This window comes from Rhipicephalus microplus, chromosome X (genome assembly GCF_043290135.1).
Source record: "Rhipicephalus microplus isolate Deutch F79 chromosome X, USDA_Rmic, whole genome shotgun sequence".
Taxonomy (NCBI): domain Eukaryota; kingdom Metazoa; phylum Arthropoda; class Arachnida; order Ixodida; family Ixodidae; genus Rhipicephalus; species Rhipicephalus microplus.
The window spans coordinates 54,806,072-54,823,862 of record NC_134710.1 but is presented as its reverse complement, the minus strand read 5'-3'; the positions used below and the strand labels follow the sequence as shown (position 1 = coordinate 54,823,862).

Sequence of the window (17,791 nt, the reverse complement as noted above, 5' to 3'; positions counted from 1 at the left end):
CTCTGCCACTCAAACCCTGTGTTACGTTGGTATAGGCCTATAGATGTTAACCATTTTCTTTCGACTTGAGCAATGAACATTTTTATTATAATTTCAAGGATTTATGTTTGAGAAACACCGTGTCCGCGATGGTTAACAGGTTTCCGGATTGCACTGTGCTTCTCTCTGCGCATCCCTTAGTTCATTCATTTGTATACTGCCCTCTTGAATGATGATAAACTGCACCGTATACTTTCTGAAAGGAGGTGCCACGCAGGGTAACTCCCGGAATACATTATAAGTCCAACAACGTCCTTCTTTTCCTCTCGTGTCACACTGGCAAATGGCTAAGTCTCAGAAAGTAAAGCTAAGCCCGCAATCTGTTATATATAATGATCCAGACTGCTATATAGAGACACCTTTCTACGGACATAATATGGTCATGCATTTTTCTTATGTAGCAGTTTATTTTCGCCGTAGCAACTAATTACACGAAAGCTCTGTAGGCACGTTCACGCCGTCAGTTGCTCCGCCTCCATCCTGGTATGCCGCTATAGACGATGAATTTGATGATTTAAAAAAAAATAAATATATGCAGATTCTGTTTGCTGGCTAGCAAGTGGCTGACCAACACAGCGGCTGCTGGCCAGAAAATGCATGTACTGTGCAGAGGTGGTTACGTCCTCCGCAGTTGCTCGGCACGATCGTGTAATCGTGTCTTGTAGCCAGGCTTACTGATTCCCTCAAAAGAAATCAAAGTGGGATGCACCATCGGCGCCCAGCTGAATCAGCTCGTTAGCGGAGCCAGGGGGCCATTCCTTATTGCACAGCTGGTCTGAACATCGTATACGCATGCCAAATGTAGTGTTTTTTGTGCACGGTTTCGTGCGTGTACTCTCGTCAAAACTGGTAGTACACGTTGATAAACACTACACATCGATATAACGGTACTTATAGTTTCTCACGTCCATAATGAAGTTGTTGGTCTCACCTCGTACACAAAGGTGCACCCGATGTGCGACGCTTGGAGCGCCATTGGTATCGCACTTCTAATCACGCAAGCGTTCTAATTCAATTGCAGTTAAAATCGTTCGAGGAGCTCAAGTTCTCAGCTTGGCCTAAACTTTGCTGTCTGTGTCAACACTTCCTTCGCCTTTCGAGGACAGCCGTTATCTCTCTCATTATGTCCTTCTGTTACGCAGAACAGAAGTGATGTTTGTTGACCTTATTTGACAGTCAGATTATAAAGGTAGCTAAGAAGTTTCCACTTTGCTGGTACTTGCATTCGGCGCACCTACTTACCTTTAGATATGCTCAGCACACATTAATTCCACTGTACATTGTAGGATTTATTGAAAAGGAATGTTCCTTTCTGGAAATAGTTTCAACCGACATCGCCCTGCTGGGCAGCTGAAGTGTAGCTGAAGGTGACAAAGGCACTACTGAAGTTTCTAAGAAAAACGAATTTGGACAAGCGGCTAGCTGTGACAGTGATGCCGCGTACTACGCCGCAGTGATGGACTGTGGCTGACTGCGTTTGTGGGCTGCGTCTTGTGCTGTCTTTCCATTCTTTTCTTTCCCCTATTCCGTTCCCACGTGTAGGGTGGCAAATAGAATTGTTCTACAGTGTTTAACCTCCCTGCCTGTCTTTCTCTGTTTCTCATTCTCTCACTTCCTTTAACGCCCCAGAGTTACTCAGGCTACGAGAAGCGCCATGGGCTCCGGATAATTTCATCCACTTGACGTTGCACAGACATCGTACTTTACATGAGAATTTAGCATTTCGCCTTTATCGAAACGCGACACCGTAGCCATGGTAACGCCGTGGCGGGAAGGCAAAGAAAACTTCTTTTTGAAGTCACTGTGGCGCTGGGAGACTAAAGTGTGGAGGATCCTGAAACACTGACAACAGATCGCTTGTAGACTAACAGTCTACTAGTGGATGGTTGGGGTTGTCTGCTCGCGGTATGATCCTACCGTCCAGTGTCAAACAGTTATCGGTCGCTGTACGCATCCGCAACAGGTCACCGCATCTGCGAAAGCTCGCCGCGTCTTCACCTGCGGGGTGCTTAACTAAGAGCAGAGTTAGCAGAGTAAATAAATAATGTTTTGCAACATCTCATTGGTGGTTACAGCGTGACTGTTGCAAAATTTATGGCTAAAGTATATAGTACCATGAACCAATGTCTTCAGCCGTCCACCATAGTCTGCTGAAGCCTGACTCTGCATACAGGCGGGCCTCACTAGAAATGGCATATCGTATACGTTCAGCGCAACTTTCCACACACTGTATTGTTTGTAGTCTGCATTATATTGCTCAAATATGTGGTTGGCTGCTTCTGGGCCCGTATATTAAAAAAAAAACAACATCCTACGTTAAAGCTTTTCGTCACACACGCACACACACACACACGCACACACACACGCACGCACACGCACAGAGAGAGAGAGAGAGTTTATTAGAAACCAGAGAGGTCGTCATGAGCTTGTGCCCTCTAGCCTGCTACTCTACACAGGGGATATGGAAAGGGGAAAAAATAGGGATGAAGGGCGATGATGGGGGAAAAGATGGGCAGTAGCCATTTAGCGCAGTGCCCTACCGCTTAGCGTCTGGTCCAGTGCTTTTGATAAAATCTAGAACATCCCTTGTAGCTGTTTCTGAGACTGTTTCATCATATGAGTGAAGCCAGTTGGCCGACGGAAAAGCGCACTTTCGAAAGAGAAGTTCTCCGAATTCGAACCCTCCCTCACTCTACCGATCATTTTCCGCACTTTCGATGCCATGTAGCATTGCTCGCACCATATTCAAACAGTGTTTCTCCTTTTTTCTACAGGTGCGCATACACAACGCTATCCGCAACGCAAGCGCGTAAAACACATCACCAGCGTTCGAGTGATCAAATGTGGAATTCCGAACGCATTCGTCGGCGCGGCTTCATTCGCGAAACAAAATATTTACACTGCGGGGAACGCCAGCAGAGAACGCTGCGCTGCAAAGGAGAAGTGTGTAGAGTGGAAAGGGAACGTGGCGAAAGCGGCTGCGTTGCCCGCACACAGCAGAGAGCCGGTATTACCACTGCAAGGACAAGCGGAACGACGAGGCGAGGGAAGCGAGCAGCACGCTTTCCCCTCGCCGTCGTCCTTCAAGGTCACCCACTGCCTGAAGGAGGAAGCACGCTTTTCAGAAAGTTTGGCGGAGGAAGAGAACTTCCTCTCCCGGACCTCCGCCCTGTTTACGCTGGGCGGCGGCGGCGGCTTCGCTCTTGCTTTTGTGTGTGCGCCCTATACTGCCGACGTGGTCGACAACGCGATAAACGCTCCAAATCACCCGTTCGGATCTGCATTTGCTGTAGAGTAACAAGGGATTCTGGTTCTAGGTACCGTGGTCCGCCTGCGAAGGAACGCAATTACGCACGCAAGCCGCTTGGGACTCCAATAAAAAGGTGCGCGCCCGCAGTTACGATTGTTGACCGGACGGTGGGTTCTGCTCGGAGATTTATTCATCTTATTTTATTTACGTATTTATTTGGGCATTTTGTGAAAACGCCCAAATGAATACACAGGTAAACCGGTTCGCTTATGAAAAAGTGAGTGGGTGGTGTTTTTTTTTTTTTTTTTGCTGGCTCAAGGGGACGGATATCACCGCGGGATATCTGAGAGACAATCCTTACAAATGTTCTCGTGTTGATTGGAGTGCTTTGCACCATATAGCGACAGTGGGTTAAGGCGCAACACCGTGGTTGCCAAGCCGAGTCGCAGGCGAATCTGTTTCGCACTCATACACCACGTAGGTTGACAGGTTCTGTAGTCGAGAGCAACCGCAGGCTCTGTTTTCGTGCTCCTCAGTCGCGCGGCGGGGGACGGGCAACTTGCCAACGCTCTACTCGAAAAAAAAAAAAAAATAGACACACAGACACATGCGGCTGCTGCAGCGCTCATCCAGCCCGCAAGCTTGTACGAGCATCCCGATGCGGCACTATAGTGAGTTCGGCAGCCGTGTGCAAAGTACAAAAGTACCGGGGTAACCGGCGGTACAAGACAGCTGCAACAGAACGCTTTCTGTATGAAGTCTTCGTTTGCTTTTGTGTATAAACGCCCATCGGACAAGATGTAAGGCTGACGCGTACTATACTGGGCATAGCGAAACTTCCGACGTCACGAAAAATGTTCATTTCCAGCAAAACGCAGGAGGTCGCAGGTGGTCGTGTGATTCGCCTCCCAAGGAGCAGCTCGGGGTGCATGTTTGTATGTGCGCAGTTTTCTTATAAATTTCGCTTCGAAGAAAGCGCTGCGTGAATTCTTGCATCTCTTGCCTATCGTCTTGTGTTTACGCTTAATGACAGCATTGACTGAGATTGTAGAGTATATACGTATAGCAAACTGAATGATTGCTAAAATTCTATTCGCTGTGGTTCACATGGAATGATTTGCGTGAAATCGTCGACCAGCCAGCGTGCAGATTGGCCAAATTATTCAAAAACTGCGCAAAATATAGGGATTTCTTAGAAAACCGAGCACGCATAATTATGTATAGGTATAAATAGGTTGGATAAGTGCATCAGACTAAGTTCATACGCGGCAAAACCATAATTTCAAACGAGGGTCTTGCCTTTGCGGGCAAGCTCGGGATTAATTTCAATCATTTGAGGCTTTCAAACAGACACTAAAATCAAACGCCGAATCAGTTCAGACGGATTAAACGTTGTTCGAGAACTCTACTGATGTTGTTTCACCATCATGTTTTCATTATTAAAATAGAAAAAAAAAGAAACAGAAGTCACAGTTTTGTGTTCAGATTGCACAGCGAAAGCTTCAGCGCTTTCATTTACGTGTGGCGTCACAGAATTGCTTTTTTTCTGTTTTACCCATGTTCGCTCCAATAAAATTTCCCCAAACATTATGTCTTAAAGGGGTACTACTGACAGGAAATTTCGCGGCCACGAGAGGGCCTTCTGGATCGATTGCCGTGAACATGCGTATAATCCTCTGCAATAAAATATCAACACCTAATGTAGCTCGGAATGTATTTTACATTAATTTTCAAGTTTGCGTGCGCGCGGGATTGACACCCTCAAAAGTGACCCCACAGTGACCCCCTCAGTTCCCGAACCACGCTGCAGTCATTCAAGTTACTATGACGTCAGAACTGCCATTTTTCTCCCCTTTTTGCCGCGTTTACTCTAACAGACAACTACATTGAGGCTGCATGCTCGCGAGTCCGTATCCATGGCACACGCGTTGAAAGTTTTGTGTTTGGCGATATTTTCGTTCCGTTTCCTGTTCGAAAGGACTTCTTGATTCGGACCGTGCGTCACAGGTCTGCGATCTGACGGGGTCCAGTATTGTACACGCAAAGGTGGTTACAGTTGCATTCGGCGGCTTGTCGTTTTCGGAGCTCTGTGGAACCGAAACTGAGACTGGTCGGTATTAGGGAGCCTGTAATGAACTATCTGTCACGCGCAGCAGCAAACGAGTCTGCCGTGCTGTGACTAACAGGCCCCTAGCTAGCAACACATTGCTGCAAGAAAAAAAAGTGAGGCGAAAAGTTTTGTGTCACTACCCCTCTGCAGCTTCTTTTGAACACGTAGTAATTTATTTTGAACGATAAAGACTCTTCTCGGCAGTCTTTATCGCAAGCCAGTGCAGACGCCGTCAGAAGCTACAGGCAACACAGCGAATTGGTGAGAGAAACTACACAGACGGCTTAGCCAGCTGGGCTTTCTTGCTGCGCTTTTGTTCGGTTAGCGAGCGTCTTCTCGTGGTAGGAGTGGTGCGTTTGGCATTGTGAGACGGTAAGTTACTAATTCGAGGAAAAAACTTTTTCGCTGCGGTTTCTTCAACGTATGCCCCTAAGCATAAGTATTACAAGAGTTTTTTTTTTTTTTTTTGCGTTTTCCACCTATAGAAATGCAGCCGCTGCGCCTGAACTCGAAGTCGTGACCTCGAGGTGACAAAGTTTTATGTCATATAGTCAGAGATATACTGCGTCCGGAAAAAGTGCTCATATTAAACGGTACGAATTAATTTTCCGTTCCAGCGCTCTCCGAACTTCTTTCGTTTCCTATTGTTGGCTTAAAACTTCAGTCAACAGCGTGTTAAAAGAAAGCAGAGACTCGAAGGCCTTACAATCTCTGTAAAAAAAAAAGGGGGGGGGGGGCGCAACCACATTTTCCAACTGTAAATATAAGTTGATGGTCAGCATAGATATACTTTTTAATCTGGTCTATTCAGATTAGGTCAAGAAGTTTGCGGGTGTAACGTGGCAGCAGAAAGCACCGCACCAGGTTGACTGGCGGAACATGGGAGAGACCTTTGTCCGGCAGTGGGCGGAACCAGACTGATGGTGAATGTTGATGATGATTCCATTTATGCAAAGATGGTCATCGATACAGGACAGTACCACGACGCGTCCAAGCGGGATAGACGCAGAAGCAAGCGCGTATCTGTATATACCTTGGCGCAGCCCGACGCCCCAAAAGGATATGTAAGCGAAACAGTTCCGGTTGCAGGTGGGTCACGTGACCTGGAAATAAATCGCGTCGCGTATGACGTCATTGGTAGAGTGTAACGTTGTTGCCGACTCTTGTTCTGGCAGTAGCAGGGAGAACCACGAAGCATCATCTCGTAGGTTACTGGAGCCCCGGTGACAGGGGCCAAACACTGCACTGGCAAAACAGCGATACTTACGCAATGCCAGGCAGAACATTTCTCTTTCATTCAATTCTTGGCGGTGCTATGACGTCATACGTGACGTTACTACTCTGGTCACGGGACTCTGCCGCATGCGACGGGGACCGGAAGTGTGGCTGCTGTACTCTTCAGAGTACGGAAACACGCTTCAGCGTTCCTACCGGAATCACAATGCGCACTGCTGTCTCGTCCACGTGACGCAAACGGCAAGAGAGGGTAAAAGGGCGACACTTGACTTTGAAGCGAAAGGCTGGTGGACATCAGCGAAGAGTTGAAAAAAGCGTTGAATGTCGCTGGAACAAACATTTCGACGAGGGACATTGTTTTCGTCAGTGCAAGTGCCTTCCTTACAGCAGCGCCTTTATGCACGATTTAAGTATTCCCAACCACAAAGCCCCAGGCGTATTAGACATACCATCGGACTAGGATACGTTTCTCCTTCGTTAAGCTCTTTCTGTTGCGCAGCTGTTTGTTATAGTTGCCAGAACTACGCGAATAATGAGAAAGAATGTGATTTATATTCGGAAGTAACACGAGAGCTGGGTATACCTGGTGCATATTCATTCTAAAAGTCAGGGCGCATTGTAGTGCATGCATGCGTGAGCCGACCGTCAAATAACTTGCTGAAAGATTAAATGAAATACCCTAGCATTTATCTTTCACGTAGACCCCACGCGTGCCTGGTTGACAGCCTGTTAGGTATGACGCCTGAGCTTACGGCTGGCGGCCAATATGTCCGCCATGTATTGTCCAAGCGAGGTGCCTTGCCGTCGGGAGACGACGACGGCTGCAACAGCTTCCTTGGAAGAGACAGCGGCCCTCTAATTGAGCGAGCGGTTCGGACCCTTTTTGAGCTTGTTTTGCGGCGGATGTCGTGAGCGTTGGACCGATCACCCCAGCGACCTTGCCACGCCAGCCAGGGGACACCGTGGTGTCGCAGTAGAAGTGTGGGGGTGGTAGTGGTTAGAAGGGGAGAAAGGCCCCTGCAGCCTGGTAAAGAGAACGGCACCGTGCCTATCTGAAGTGTGGTGACTCATTCCCCAGTCAAGGACGCTTGGATTCGGACAGATACAATTTGGGGCCCTGTCCCTCTTTCGAGGATCTGGGGAAACCAGACTGTTTAAAATAAGCCCTCGCGGGCTGCTCGGTTCTTTTTCGATGAAGTGCTTGTTCGATGTAGAGCCTTCGACGAGATCGTCACGATGTAGGACGACATCTTCGTCTGGATGATCGTCATGTGGCGAGAAACGCTCGCTCGTAAATAACGTCAAGTAAACCTCTGTAAATATCTCGCGAAGAAGGCGCCTTCCTCCCTGCAAGACGGGCTATAAGCGGGTCCGGTGGCCCCACGACGAGACCCGCCGGACCCGAGCCGCAACGACTGGCAGCAGAGATGGTCAGAGCCCGGTCATAACAACTGGTGGCAGCACAGGTGGGATGCCGTCGAGTCGCAGTCCTAACAAGCCTAGCATATTGCATGGGCAGGAAACTTTTCGCGCCTTCTCTCTTTTTGTCGCTGTAACTTCAGCAGCTAGAAGGTATATATTCCGTGTCCTCACTTCCCAGTTGTCCGCGTTTGCGTGCCCTGTCTTTTGAGGGACTTGTACATTGCCGAATGCCAGTCAGTACGGCTATTTCCCAAACAATGAACGGCTGTTTTTCGCTATTACAGAAAATTGATGTTCACACGCAATCTCACATGTCAGCACGTTCCTGCCGCCGCAGTGGGCGTTATCAAATACCGGTACAAATGGAGGTCTAGGAACCAAACGAGCTGTTAATAATAATAATAATAATAATAATAATATGTGGGGTTTTACGTCCCGAAACCAAATCACGATATGAATATGAGAGGGGTGCGGAAATTTCGACCATGTCATTTTTTTAACCTGCACTGACATCATCGCAAAATATACGCGCCTCTACCATTTCGGTTCCATCGAAATATAGGCGTGAATCGAACCCGCGACCTTTGGTTCAGCAGCATGAACACCATATATACACTATTCCACCGAGGCGGACCAAACGAGCAGCTGATTCGCCTATATATATAGTCGAAAACCATTGGCGAGTACGAATAGTGGCCAGCTTAGCCAGAGAAATCTACCACCCTTTCAAAAACGTGAATGCTTTCAAGAAAAAAAAATCCTTCGAGGCCGCAGCTATAAAATTCATCGCATTGTTGCTCCAAGTGCATTGTTCATCACGAACATTAGTCAGTTTGATATAGTCGAAAACTGTTTGCATCTACTAGTAACAATAGCTAGATTGAGAGATTATTTGATTCGTTAACCAGATTTTTCCTTCGTAATCAAACACGTTGGTTTCCCATATGCCGTTGAAGAGTATTGGAGTGAAGGCGGACCATAAGTGGGCATTGAGAGGGAAGCGCATAAAATAAATCCGCTCTTCTTGCAATGAAAATTGGGGATTAAATTTCCAGCATTTTTCTACACGTTTAGAGCGAAGTGCCACCGCTGGTTAGGGCTGCTTAGGTATGCGTCCCTTGGACTCCCGTGCGCTTTGATTTAGGTGTACGTGAAGAAACTCCGGTGGTCGAAATTTCCGGACTTCTCGATTACAATTTTCATAATCATGTACTTGTGACTGAACGTCACAAGTAAATGACGTCCAGTCACAAACTAAATATATTTCTTTGTATTGTTATATCTTATGACCTTATCTTACATATCTTATCTTATCTTATATCTTATATCTTATGCATTGCGTACATTCCAGCACACGATTAATCCGCTTAACCGTTCGCTTAACCATGCATCGTATGTTGCGGGCTCCGACGAAGCGCGCTAATAAGTGGCACACTGAACACTGTGTTCCTGATAAAGTACTCGTAGAGTACGTTTATAAATGCGTCAGTGTAAAATAGTTAACATTAGTTGGAAACGTAAGCAGTCATAATCTGCTAATTAGTTCAGGAGAGCTCTTTTTTAACTATATTAAGAAAACTCTTCTAAGACACAAGTACAGAATTTAGCGACTTCTTTTATGTATGTGGGTGTATGTGCTTGTGGTATAAGACATCCTTTCACCATGTTAACAATTGGTAGTGGGTTCTCATCATATGATCAATTTTATATCGTTCGCGTTGTCACTGTTGTAAGTCGATTATATCTGTCTGTCCATAAATAACAATTTCTATCTATTCACAAATAACGAAGCCAAAAACCTCACAGGGTGCCGTATGCATTCGCCAAAAACTACTCGAATGCGAAAGGTGTCTTCTTTTCCTTCTCAGTCAATGTGTCGGCTAATCTCACCCTAGGTGACGAAGTCTTGCGATGACGTCATCACCTAGTATCACATTATGGAGGTCATAGTGACAATGTATGACGGCATCACGCGATGATCTTTTTCGCATCACTAGTGTTAATGCTGACGGTCAATTTTCGCGTTTGATAATATATGTAAAGCGTTCAACTTTAATTTTATTTTTAAACTGCGATAACAATGTGTTCCGCCGCAATCTTGCAATACTAAAATAAATGAACGGAGTTTGTGTTTAAATACACTAGCACCGCATTGTAGTGCAACCATTGCGAGGACGCTGGGTGAATATCACTATTAGGTTTCCTTTCCTTTAGTTTAGTTTTTATGGCGTAACTTCTAAAATTTTATCAGTATTCCTTATTATCATTTCCTCATGCTTAGCATTTATGAAGACCATCGAATCTTAATTCTGCTTCAATCGTGAACTTGGCAAGGTGTGAAAGTGTGTGCTGTCTGAAGTTATGTACGTTGAGGCAAACATTTCGCCATAACGTATAGGCACTGACGTCCGTGCAGACGTACACAGATGCAATATTGTCGAAAATCGGAAACAGGAGTGCGCAACAGGTTGCGCGAGGGCGCGAGGTTGTCCGCATCGTCTTAAACAAACGAAGATATTGCACACACGTGTGCTGCCAAACTGAGTTAGCACTCTCATTTAGCTCGCGTGGCGCTCCCAATCAGGTCCTGAAAGCGCGCGCCTGATTGCGCGCCGGGGGAGCTCGCCGAGGAGACCCGAGCCCTCACCCCGGCTCCCCTCTCCTGCGCCGGGGCTCCTCCGGAACGCGGGCGCTTCCTCGAGCCCGGGAAACTATGTCAATGGGGCTGGCAGCGCCACCGCGGCCGACGTCAGCGGGTCAACGTCCTGGGCTCCCCTCCTCTCGGTCTGCCCTCTCTCTCGCTCCGGCGCGCTGCCTGCGCGAATCTAGGTGGGCCGCCGAAGTTGGTCGAGCCGCCGCCGCAATCCAACTTCCGAGCGGCCGCGAGCAGCTGCCGACTTCCGCGACCGGATTCTTAGCGGCCGCGCTGGATCGCCTTGCCTGCCGTCCGCGCACATGTGCCGCCGAGACGGGCCCGGGGTCCAACGCAAGTGAGTCAGCATGGTGCAAGGACTCGTGCAAGCCAAGCCGCCTCACGAAGGAGCGATTGGTGAGTCCCGCAAACCCCTTCCGCCGACAGCGTAACTGCACGCGCAACAACCGCGCGCTTCTTCCGAGCGCCGGAGCTCGCGCTGCTGGTGTGCGCCCAGGTTTCGTCCGGTGTGCTGCTGTGTGGTGTGCGTTGCTCTGTCACCGGAGAAGCGTTTCTCGGTTTTGTGCGCGGGAACTTTTGTGCGTCGCATCGCGCGGTGTATCTGTAGAAACCGTGCGGTGTGTTGACGCATGAAAGCTCACCAGCTTTTATGACTGCTTGGGAGAGCTGCTTCTCTGGTCGGAGCGCAGTGGGTTTGAACGTTGTGAAGCTGTTTGCATGAATTCGTACGTATGAGTCTAATGATCGCTCTGCTTATTCATCTTGAGTTTCGATTTCGTAGTCGTGGTGTGCAAAGTTGCCTAGTTTTCCCAATGACGGGAGGCCTACCTTGTTTTGTGCGCCTTCACATTTGCTCCCGCTACTGATTTCTCGAAGTCAAAATGCATGGTGGGATGCTTCATGATAAAGGGCTCTTTGGTGGGAACGAATTACGACTTCGCAGGTGATTTCTCACTCAGTTGAATGACTGTTTCAGCGCATGCCGAGCTTTATGTCTATACTGCTGTGCTTTATTCGCATGAATATCTCATTTGCTTTACGTCTCTGTCCGATTGTATGTCGCATGCTTCGGTATCGTTTGCTTGAGCTGGCTTGCTCGATGGCTCAAGCGTTCACGTCATTGTTGAGCGGTTGCTGAAAGACGTTCGCCATAGGCTTACGTTTTCGAGGCTTTCTGAAAGGTTGTTGTAGCGCTACACGTTATGCTCTTTTAGCATGCATGTGGCTAATGCATGGTTAGATTTTGAAAAACAGTGGACATAGATGTTTTGTTCCTTCACACAGCAGGATCAGAAAAATAACGTGCAGCTTGCTTATGAGCGTACATGCCTCTGTATGATTTTGAGATAGCATGGCACAAATGAAGATGAATTGGCGCACTGGTGGGAGGAGCTTTCGCATGTAACAAAGCTTAAATACGAGCATGCAATCATCATATGCATAATACACCGAATGTTATATTCAAAAAGTGAAATACACCACGTCTTCTTGCCAAAGTGTATAGTGTTGAAGCGCTGACTAACAAGTAACAGTGAAAGTGTAATGAAGTGGCACACGCAGCATTTTTTTTTACATGAATTGCGCGAGTTGGCGTCCCCTATACGGGTGTATTCAATCGGGGCGACATTGTGGTTTTCTTATGCGTAATACTGCGGTGTTCTACTGTTCTATGTAAACGTGCATTGCTACATGTTGTAGTGCCAACGTTCTTCTGTGAGTTAGGACCGTGGTTGACGAGCTCGAAGTTTTTTGTTTTATGCACGAGTATTGGCGAAGGGGGGGGGGGGGTGATTCTTAAATGAAAAGAAGATAAACGTGAGCCTCGTAACTGTCTCTCAGGGGGAGGACACCTCAACAGTAGCTCACGAGGGATGGGGGTAAGGAGGGATTAAAAGTATAGGGAGGAATTAAAGGTATAGAGATAGAGAGAGAGGGGCAGGGACAGCCACATACGGAAGTAAGGAGAAGATAGGAAGGATGGGCACGGTCGCAAGGGTCCGAGGACGGGGCACCACTCGGCGAGAGCTCTTGTCCGCGTCAGGAGATGAGGGAGCCCAGTCGGCCAGAGCTGCGCTGTCGTCGGAGATCGCGGGGGCACAACCGGTCGGCACGAAATCCCGCGAGCTGAGTGATGTTGGCGAAAAGCGGTGCTTTATCCGTGCACCTGTTACGTGTGCCTTGTTACGAGACGTGTATGTCGTAGCGTCCGAGTAGGGTGGGTATCAAACTGAGGATCCGGACCTTGGTTCGTTTACGACTAGCGTGGTACGACGGTGGTTGCGCAACGGAGCTGCCTGCATGAGGCAGTTTGCTCGCGCGGAAGTTCCGCCTGGAAGAGGCGGCGCGACTTCACTTTCTCCAGGAAAAGAAAAGAAGCCAGGAAGAAAAAGAAAAGGAGCCTAAGCGCCATCTTTGTGGTCTGGAGCAAGGAGGTGCATCGCCTCCTCGCTCTACGCCTAACACTTACGCAACGCCGGTTGTGAGCGGGCGCTTGGCCTCTATTTTGGTAGGCCCCCTTCTCCGCTCGAGCAAGCGCGCGGAGTGGGCCACCGCCGCGGATACACCGAGGGGCTTGTTCCTGGCTGCCCTTTTTGTCGCTGCCCTTTTACGAGGCACCCGTGCAGACTTTGATCGGCGACTTCCGCGACGCATGGGAACAGGATCGCAACACGGTCATGAGCTGCAGGACGGCGGCGGTTCCCGGCCGCCCTGCTCGCCTCCTTCGGCCGATCGCGAAGTTTCGCCACAGTGGCCTCCGCCAAAAAAAAAAGTCGCGGGGAAATGCAGAAGGAGCACTTTGGCTGACCTCAGCAGGTGGTGCTTTACGTCGCCGCCCCAGCAAGAGTGCAGCTGGGCATGTGCTTGTATCACACGCACATTCGCCTCTGTATCCCCCGTGGTAAAGGCATCCATGAAATGGCAGCCTTATGCGATGACGGTGGAAGTTCTCTGCGGTATTCCATGGAACACACAAAAAAAAAGCGCTTTTCTTGAATTTTATGCTGATAATGTGGAATCGGGCTGGTCATGCCCGTATTTCCTCGTATCTAATTTAATCGCCGCATTTATAAAACTATAACTTTCCTGTAGGTGGAACCTCGAGTTAATATTTTGTTTTAAAGTTTTTATTCAACACATTTATTTTCTCGTCCCGCGAGTCACTGTTTGGAAAAGCTTTTCAATTGGCACGAGAGCCACTTCGAAGCGTGTGTACCATGCTCATTTACACAACACCTTTTGGACGCAGCTTCCCTTGTCGCCTTGTAAGCCGGTCAAGCCTGTTCTTCGGCAAATCGATAGCTCACGTCCAAGCGATCGATGTTCGGGCAGTGGTAGCAGCAACTTATGCGCTTGTCATTGGGGGCGTTCGGGGTACTGCAACGAGGGAGTGGAGGAGGGCACCGTGTCCCTGTTGCTGCGACGAGAGAGCGCCGAACGAACGGGAGAAAAAAAATGGAGAGGAAATCCCCAAAAAAAGCAGTTGCGGCGGGGCAAAGAGTGGCGGCGCTAGAACCAAATCGATGCCCGTATCAACGACGGCGGTGGGGAGAGACGCCTGCCGAGGGCGAGGAGGAACAACCTTAGCGCGCGGGAGGAGGGCTGAGCGGCGCGTGACTAGGTTGGCGGGTGAACGACCCGCGCGGCCCATTCTAGGTCACTGGTGACGACATCCCGAGGGAGAACGGCGCTTTTCTTCGCCGCGCGCACTCCCCGAAACGAAAGTGAGACCCCCCTCCCGTCACCATCCGATCCTTGCGTCACCGGCTCAGCAACGGAAGCGTTGGCTTGTTGCGGGGCTGCATTCGGCCCCGAGATGGGCCCCGTCGGGTTACAGCCGGCTGAACGGGCGTGCCTGAACCCCGCGCTGCTTCCTGTGCGGAAGCCGCCGCGCTGGGATGCCTCAATGCTGCCAAATTGAGCAGAGCGCAGCTGAAATCCGACTCCCTAACGGCAGAGACGCGTTACGTTTGTTCAGCTTCTGGGGATTGCGCATTTGGCATTTTTTTTTATCTTTTTTTCCCTTTATGGTATTGTACGCGTAATTCTGCATTTTGTTCGGGGTTCTGTGAAGAATAAATGATTTACATGTTTCAAAGACCGTGTGCTTGCGAGTCTTCGTCACATCCTTTTGGGTTGGTTTTGTCTCTACCCGCGTAAACGCTGTGTTAAATGCGTTCTGTCGGGGCGTTCCTTCAGAAGCAAGCAAGCAGTAATGCTATTGAATAAACTGCCCCGCCGCGGTGGTCTAGTGGCTAAGGTACTAGGCTGCTGACCCGCAGGTCGCGGGTTCGATTCCCGGCTGCGGCGGCTGCATTTTCGATGGAGGCGGGAATGTTGTAGGCCCGTGTGCTCAGATTTGGGTGCACGTTATAGAACCCCAGGTGGTCAAAATTTCCGGAGCCCTCCACTACGGCGTCTCTCATAATCAAATGGTGGTTTAGGGACGTTAAAACCCGCAAATCATGCTATTGAATAAACTGGCGCAATGAGTGGAACGAATAGTTTAATAAGTTTAGCACATTCATAGCCCGTTCTTGTAGCTGTTGCTACCGAATTACTGTTGATACTGGGTGATTGGAGAAACGTTTATTAGCGTCCCTGTATGAGTGTTCTTTGTTCCGGCCGTACCAATTTATAAGTTACCCCTCTTTTGGCTAACGTTATCAGACAGAACAAAGCCTCAGCCGCGTTTATTTCATTTCTACGAAAAAAAAAAAATGCACGTTTAACTCGCCCCAGGCCAACGTTTTAATGTGAGCTGAAGAATGTGTTCGACTGCACGATATCGGCGTTCGACTGCACAACGCTGTGGATTCGCGAATGCATCATAATCGCACGTGTAAAATGTAGGAGCGTGTGTGTGGCGGGAAGTGTGTGTGTGTGTGGGGGGGGGGGGGGGGGGGGTCGTAGTACTTGAATGCGTTCGCGGTGTTATTGGGTCACGTGACCGCTGCGGAGATTTCAGGATACTAAAAATATTTTTGACAATGGCACGGGAGGTAAAACCTGACGCCGTTGCAAAGAAGTTTTAGCGCGTGCGAGCCAACCATCTGCGCGAAACAACAGGTGTTCTTGCAATGCATCCGTTTACATCTCGCCGGCGGACCAATCAAACGCTGCGGAGGTGAGAAAGGGTGCAATGCGCGCGTTGCAAGCAGCGTAGGCGAAAGTGCTGCTGGTAAGCGCACACCCTCGCCTCTTCCCCGGGCTCTATCTTTAGAGGAGGGCGCGCGTAGTGGTGTTGCCGGGCGCCCTCGCAAACTTGCGCGTTTCTGGGCAGCGCGGTAAAGGCCGGCAGGTTTTTTGCTTCTCTTTGCGCTGTCTCCTCTCCGACGCCGTTCTTTCTCATTCGCCTTGAACGGTGCGTCACAGCTCTAGAGTCTCGCCACCTTTGTTTCTTTTTTACGCCCTCGCGCTTTTGTCGGCGGAAAGGTTGCCGCCGCTTAGCGCAGTCCTCCCAGCGTTTTGCGCGCGCGCGCTTAGATGTGGGCGCCGATACTATCAACCCTACTGGGAGATACGTGGATATCAAAATAGGGTTATAGTTTTCCGTTGTATAACAGAAGGCGGAGCGCTATTAGCCGCTTCGTGGAACTACCTTGCGGTGGAATAATTAATGATTTAACGCAATAGAATAATTGTACACCTTGATCCACAAGGAGGACTCCATATAACATTCTTTTTTTTTACGTATATCTTTTTTTTATCTCATGTTGAAGATTGAATAGTATGCATACTGGTATAGTCACGGTCTTCATCAGTCTGCAGGGCGATATTCAATCTTTAGTCTTTTACACTAATAATTGCGTTTAGTGTAGCTCTTATAGCTCGACGACAGAAACATTCACCACAGGCTTATCACATCTTCGCCAACCGCAGTGCGCCCCCAGCCGAAATGTCTGGCCTCTGACTGTCTTCTGCTGAGGGCGCTCTAAAACACATGCGAGGCACGTCAATGCTGTGCGCTCACCAGAAATGCACACAACCGTTCTGACAAGGCTTATCGCGGTACGGTTTAAACTAACAAGTCGCCTATCGATAACGACAGTTAGAGCGCGAGAACACAACGACGACACAGAGACAAGAAGGACACGAAAGACACGAGCGCTAACTTCCAACTGAGTTTATTGCGCAGAGCACGAAAATATATAGAGGAGACCGTAACCATGTGATAAAAACCATATGGCACAAAGAGCAGAACACGAGTAAGAATAAACAAAAACAAACAACACAAAAAAAGCACTGAAAAACAGTAAAGAAAAATCTAGAATAAAACGTGTCGCCGTTTTGTTCTCGCGCTATAACTATCGTTATGCCATATACAACTAGCCCAAGCTGCCACACTTCTAAGTCGCCTATCGAGTCAGGTCTTGTGTCGATATCAGGCAGAGGGAATCAACACATGCGCAGAGGATTCTTATATAGTCATCGCGCACGTTCAGTAATTGATTGATTTGTGGCGTTTAACGTCCCAAAACCACCATATGATTATGAGCGACGCCGTAGTGGAGGGCTCCGGAAATTTCGACCACCTGGGGTTCTTTAACGTGTGCCCAAATCTGAGCACACGGGCCTACAACATTTCCGCCTCCATCAGAAATGCAGCCGCCGCAGCCGGGAATCGAACCCGCGCACGTTCAGTAGCTGGCAAGCCTATTTCGAAGTTTGCGTGACAGCGAGATTCCACCATCTTGTAACTCATACCAACTCTGGCGCATTCTATTACGGCGAGTCGAGTAGTGCTGTGCGGAATCTAGTCGGGCTGCGATCGTAGATACCTCGCAGTAAAGTACGCACCCTACTATTCGGACGTCCGTGTGTACACGTATGCACGTACAAGCTTTCTCATCAGCAGCTAGGCGAGGATAGCCGCTAAGGCGAGCTGCGCAGTGCCCCGCTCCGTTAGCGCGTTCAAATGAAGTCGCGGGGGCTGCAGTCCTTGCGTGCAACCGGGCTGCTGCAGTGCCCGAAGGAATGGTGCTGCTTCGGCGAGACCTTGCCCCCGCCGTGGAACCGAGATGTGTGTTACGTCAGGCCTTGTCCCCAATGAAAAGCCGCATGCGGCGCAGGTGAACGCTCC

At 49.0% G+C, this 17,791-nt stretch overlaps 1 protein-coding gene across 2 annotated transcripts in view; it reads left to right on the top strand.

Annotated features, from left to right (window-relative positions):
* Eip75B (Ecdysone-induced protein 75B) overlaps positions 1-17,791 on the top strand; it is a 92,329-nt gene that overhangs the window by 14,021 nt on the left and 60,517 nt on the right. The window contains exon 1 of one of the 2 annotated variants that reach the window (XM_037427167.2): positions 10,948-11,106. The exons of the other annotated variant lie outside the window; for it this stretch is intronic. Within the exon in view, the coding sequence (XP_037283064.1) occupies positions 11,058-11,106 (49 nt within the window). The 5' untranslated portion in view covers positions 10,948-11,057. Of the gene's footprint in view, positions 1-10,947; positions 11,107-17,791 lie in introns of those variants that run through there. 2 annotated transcript variants of the gene reach the window in all.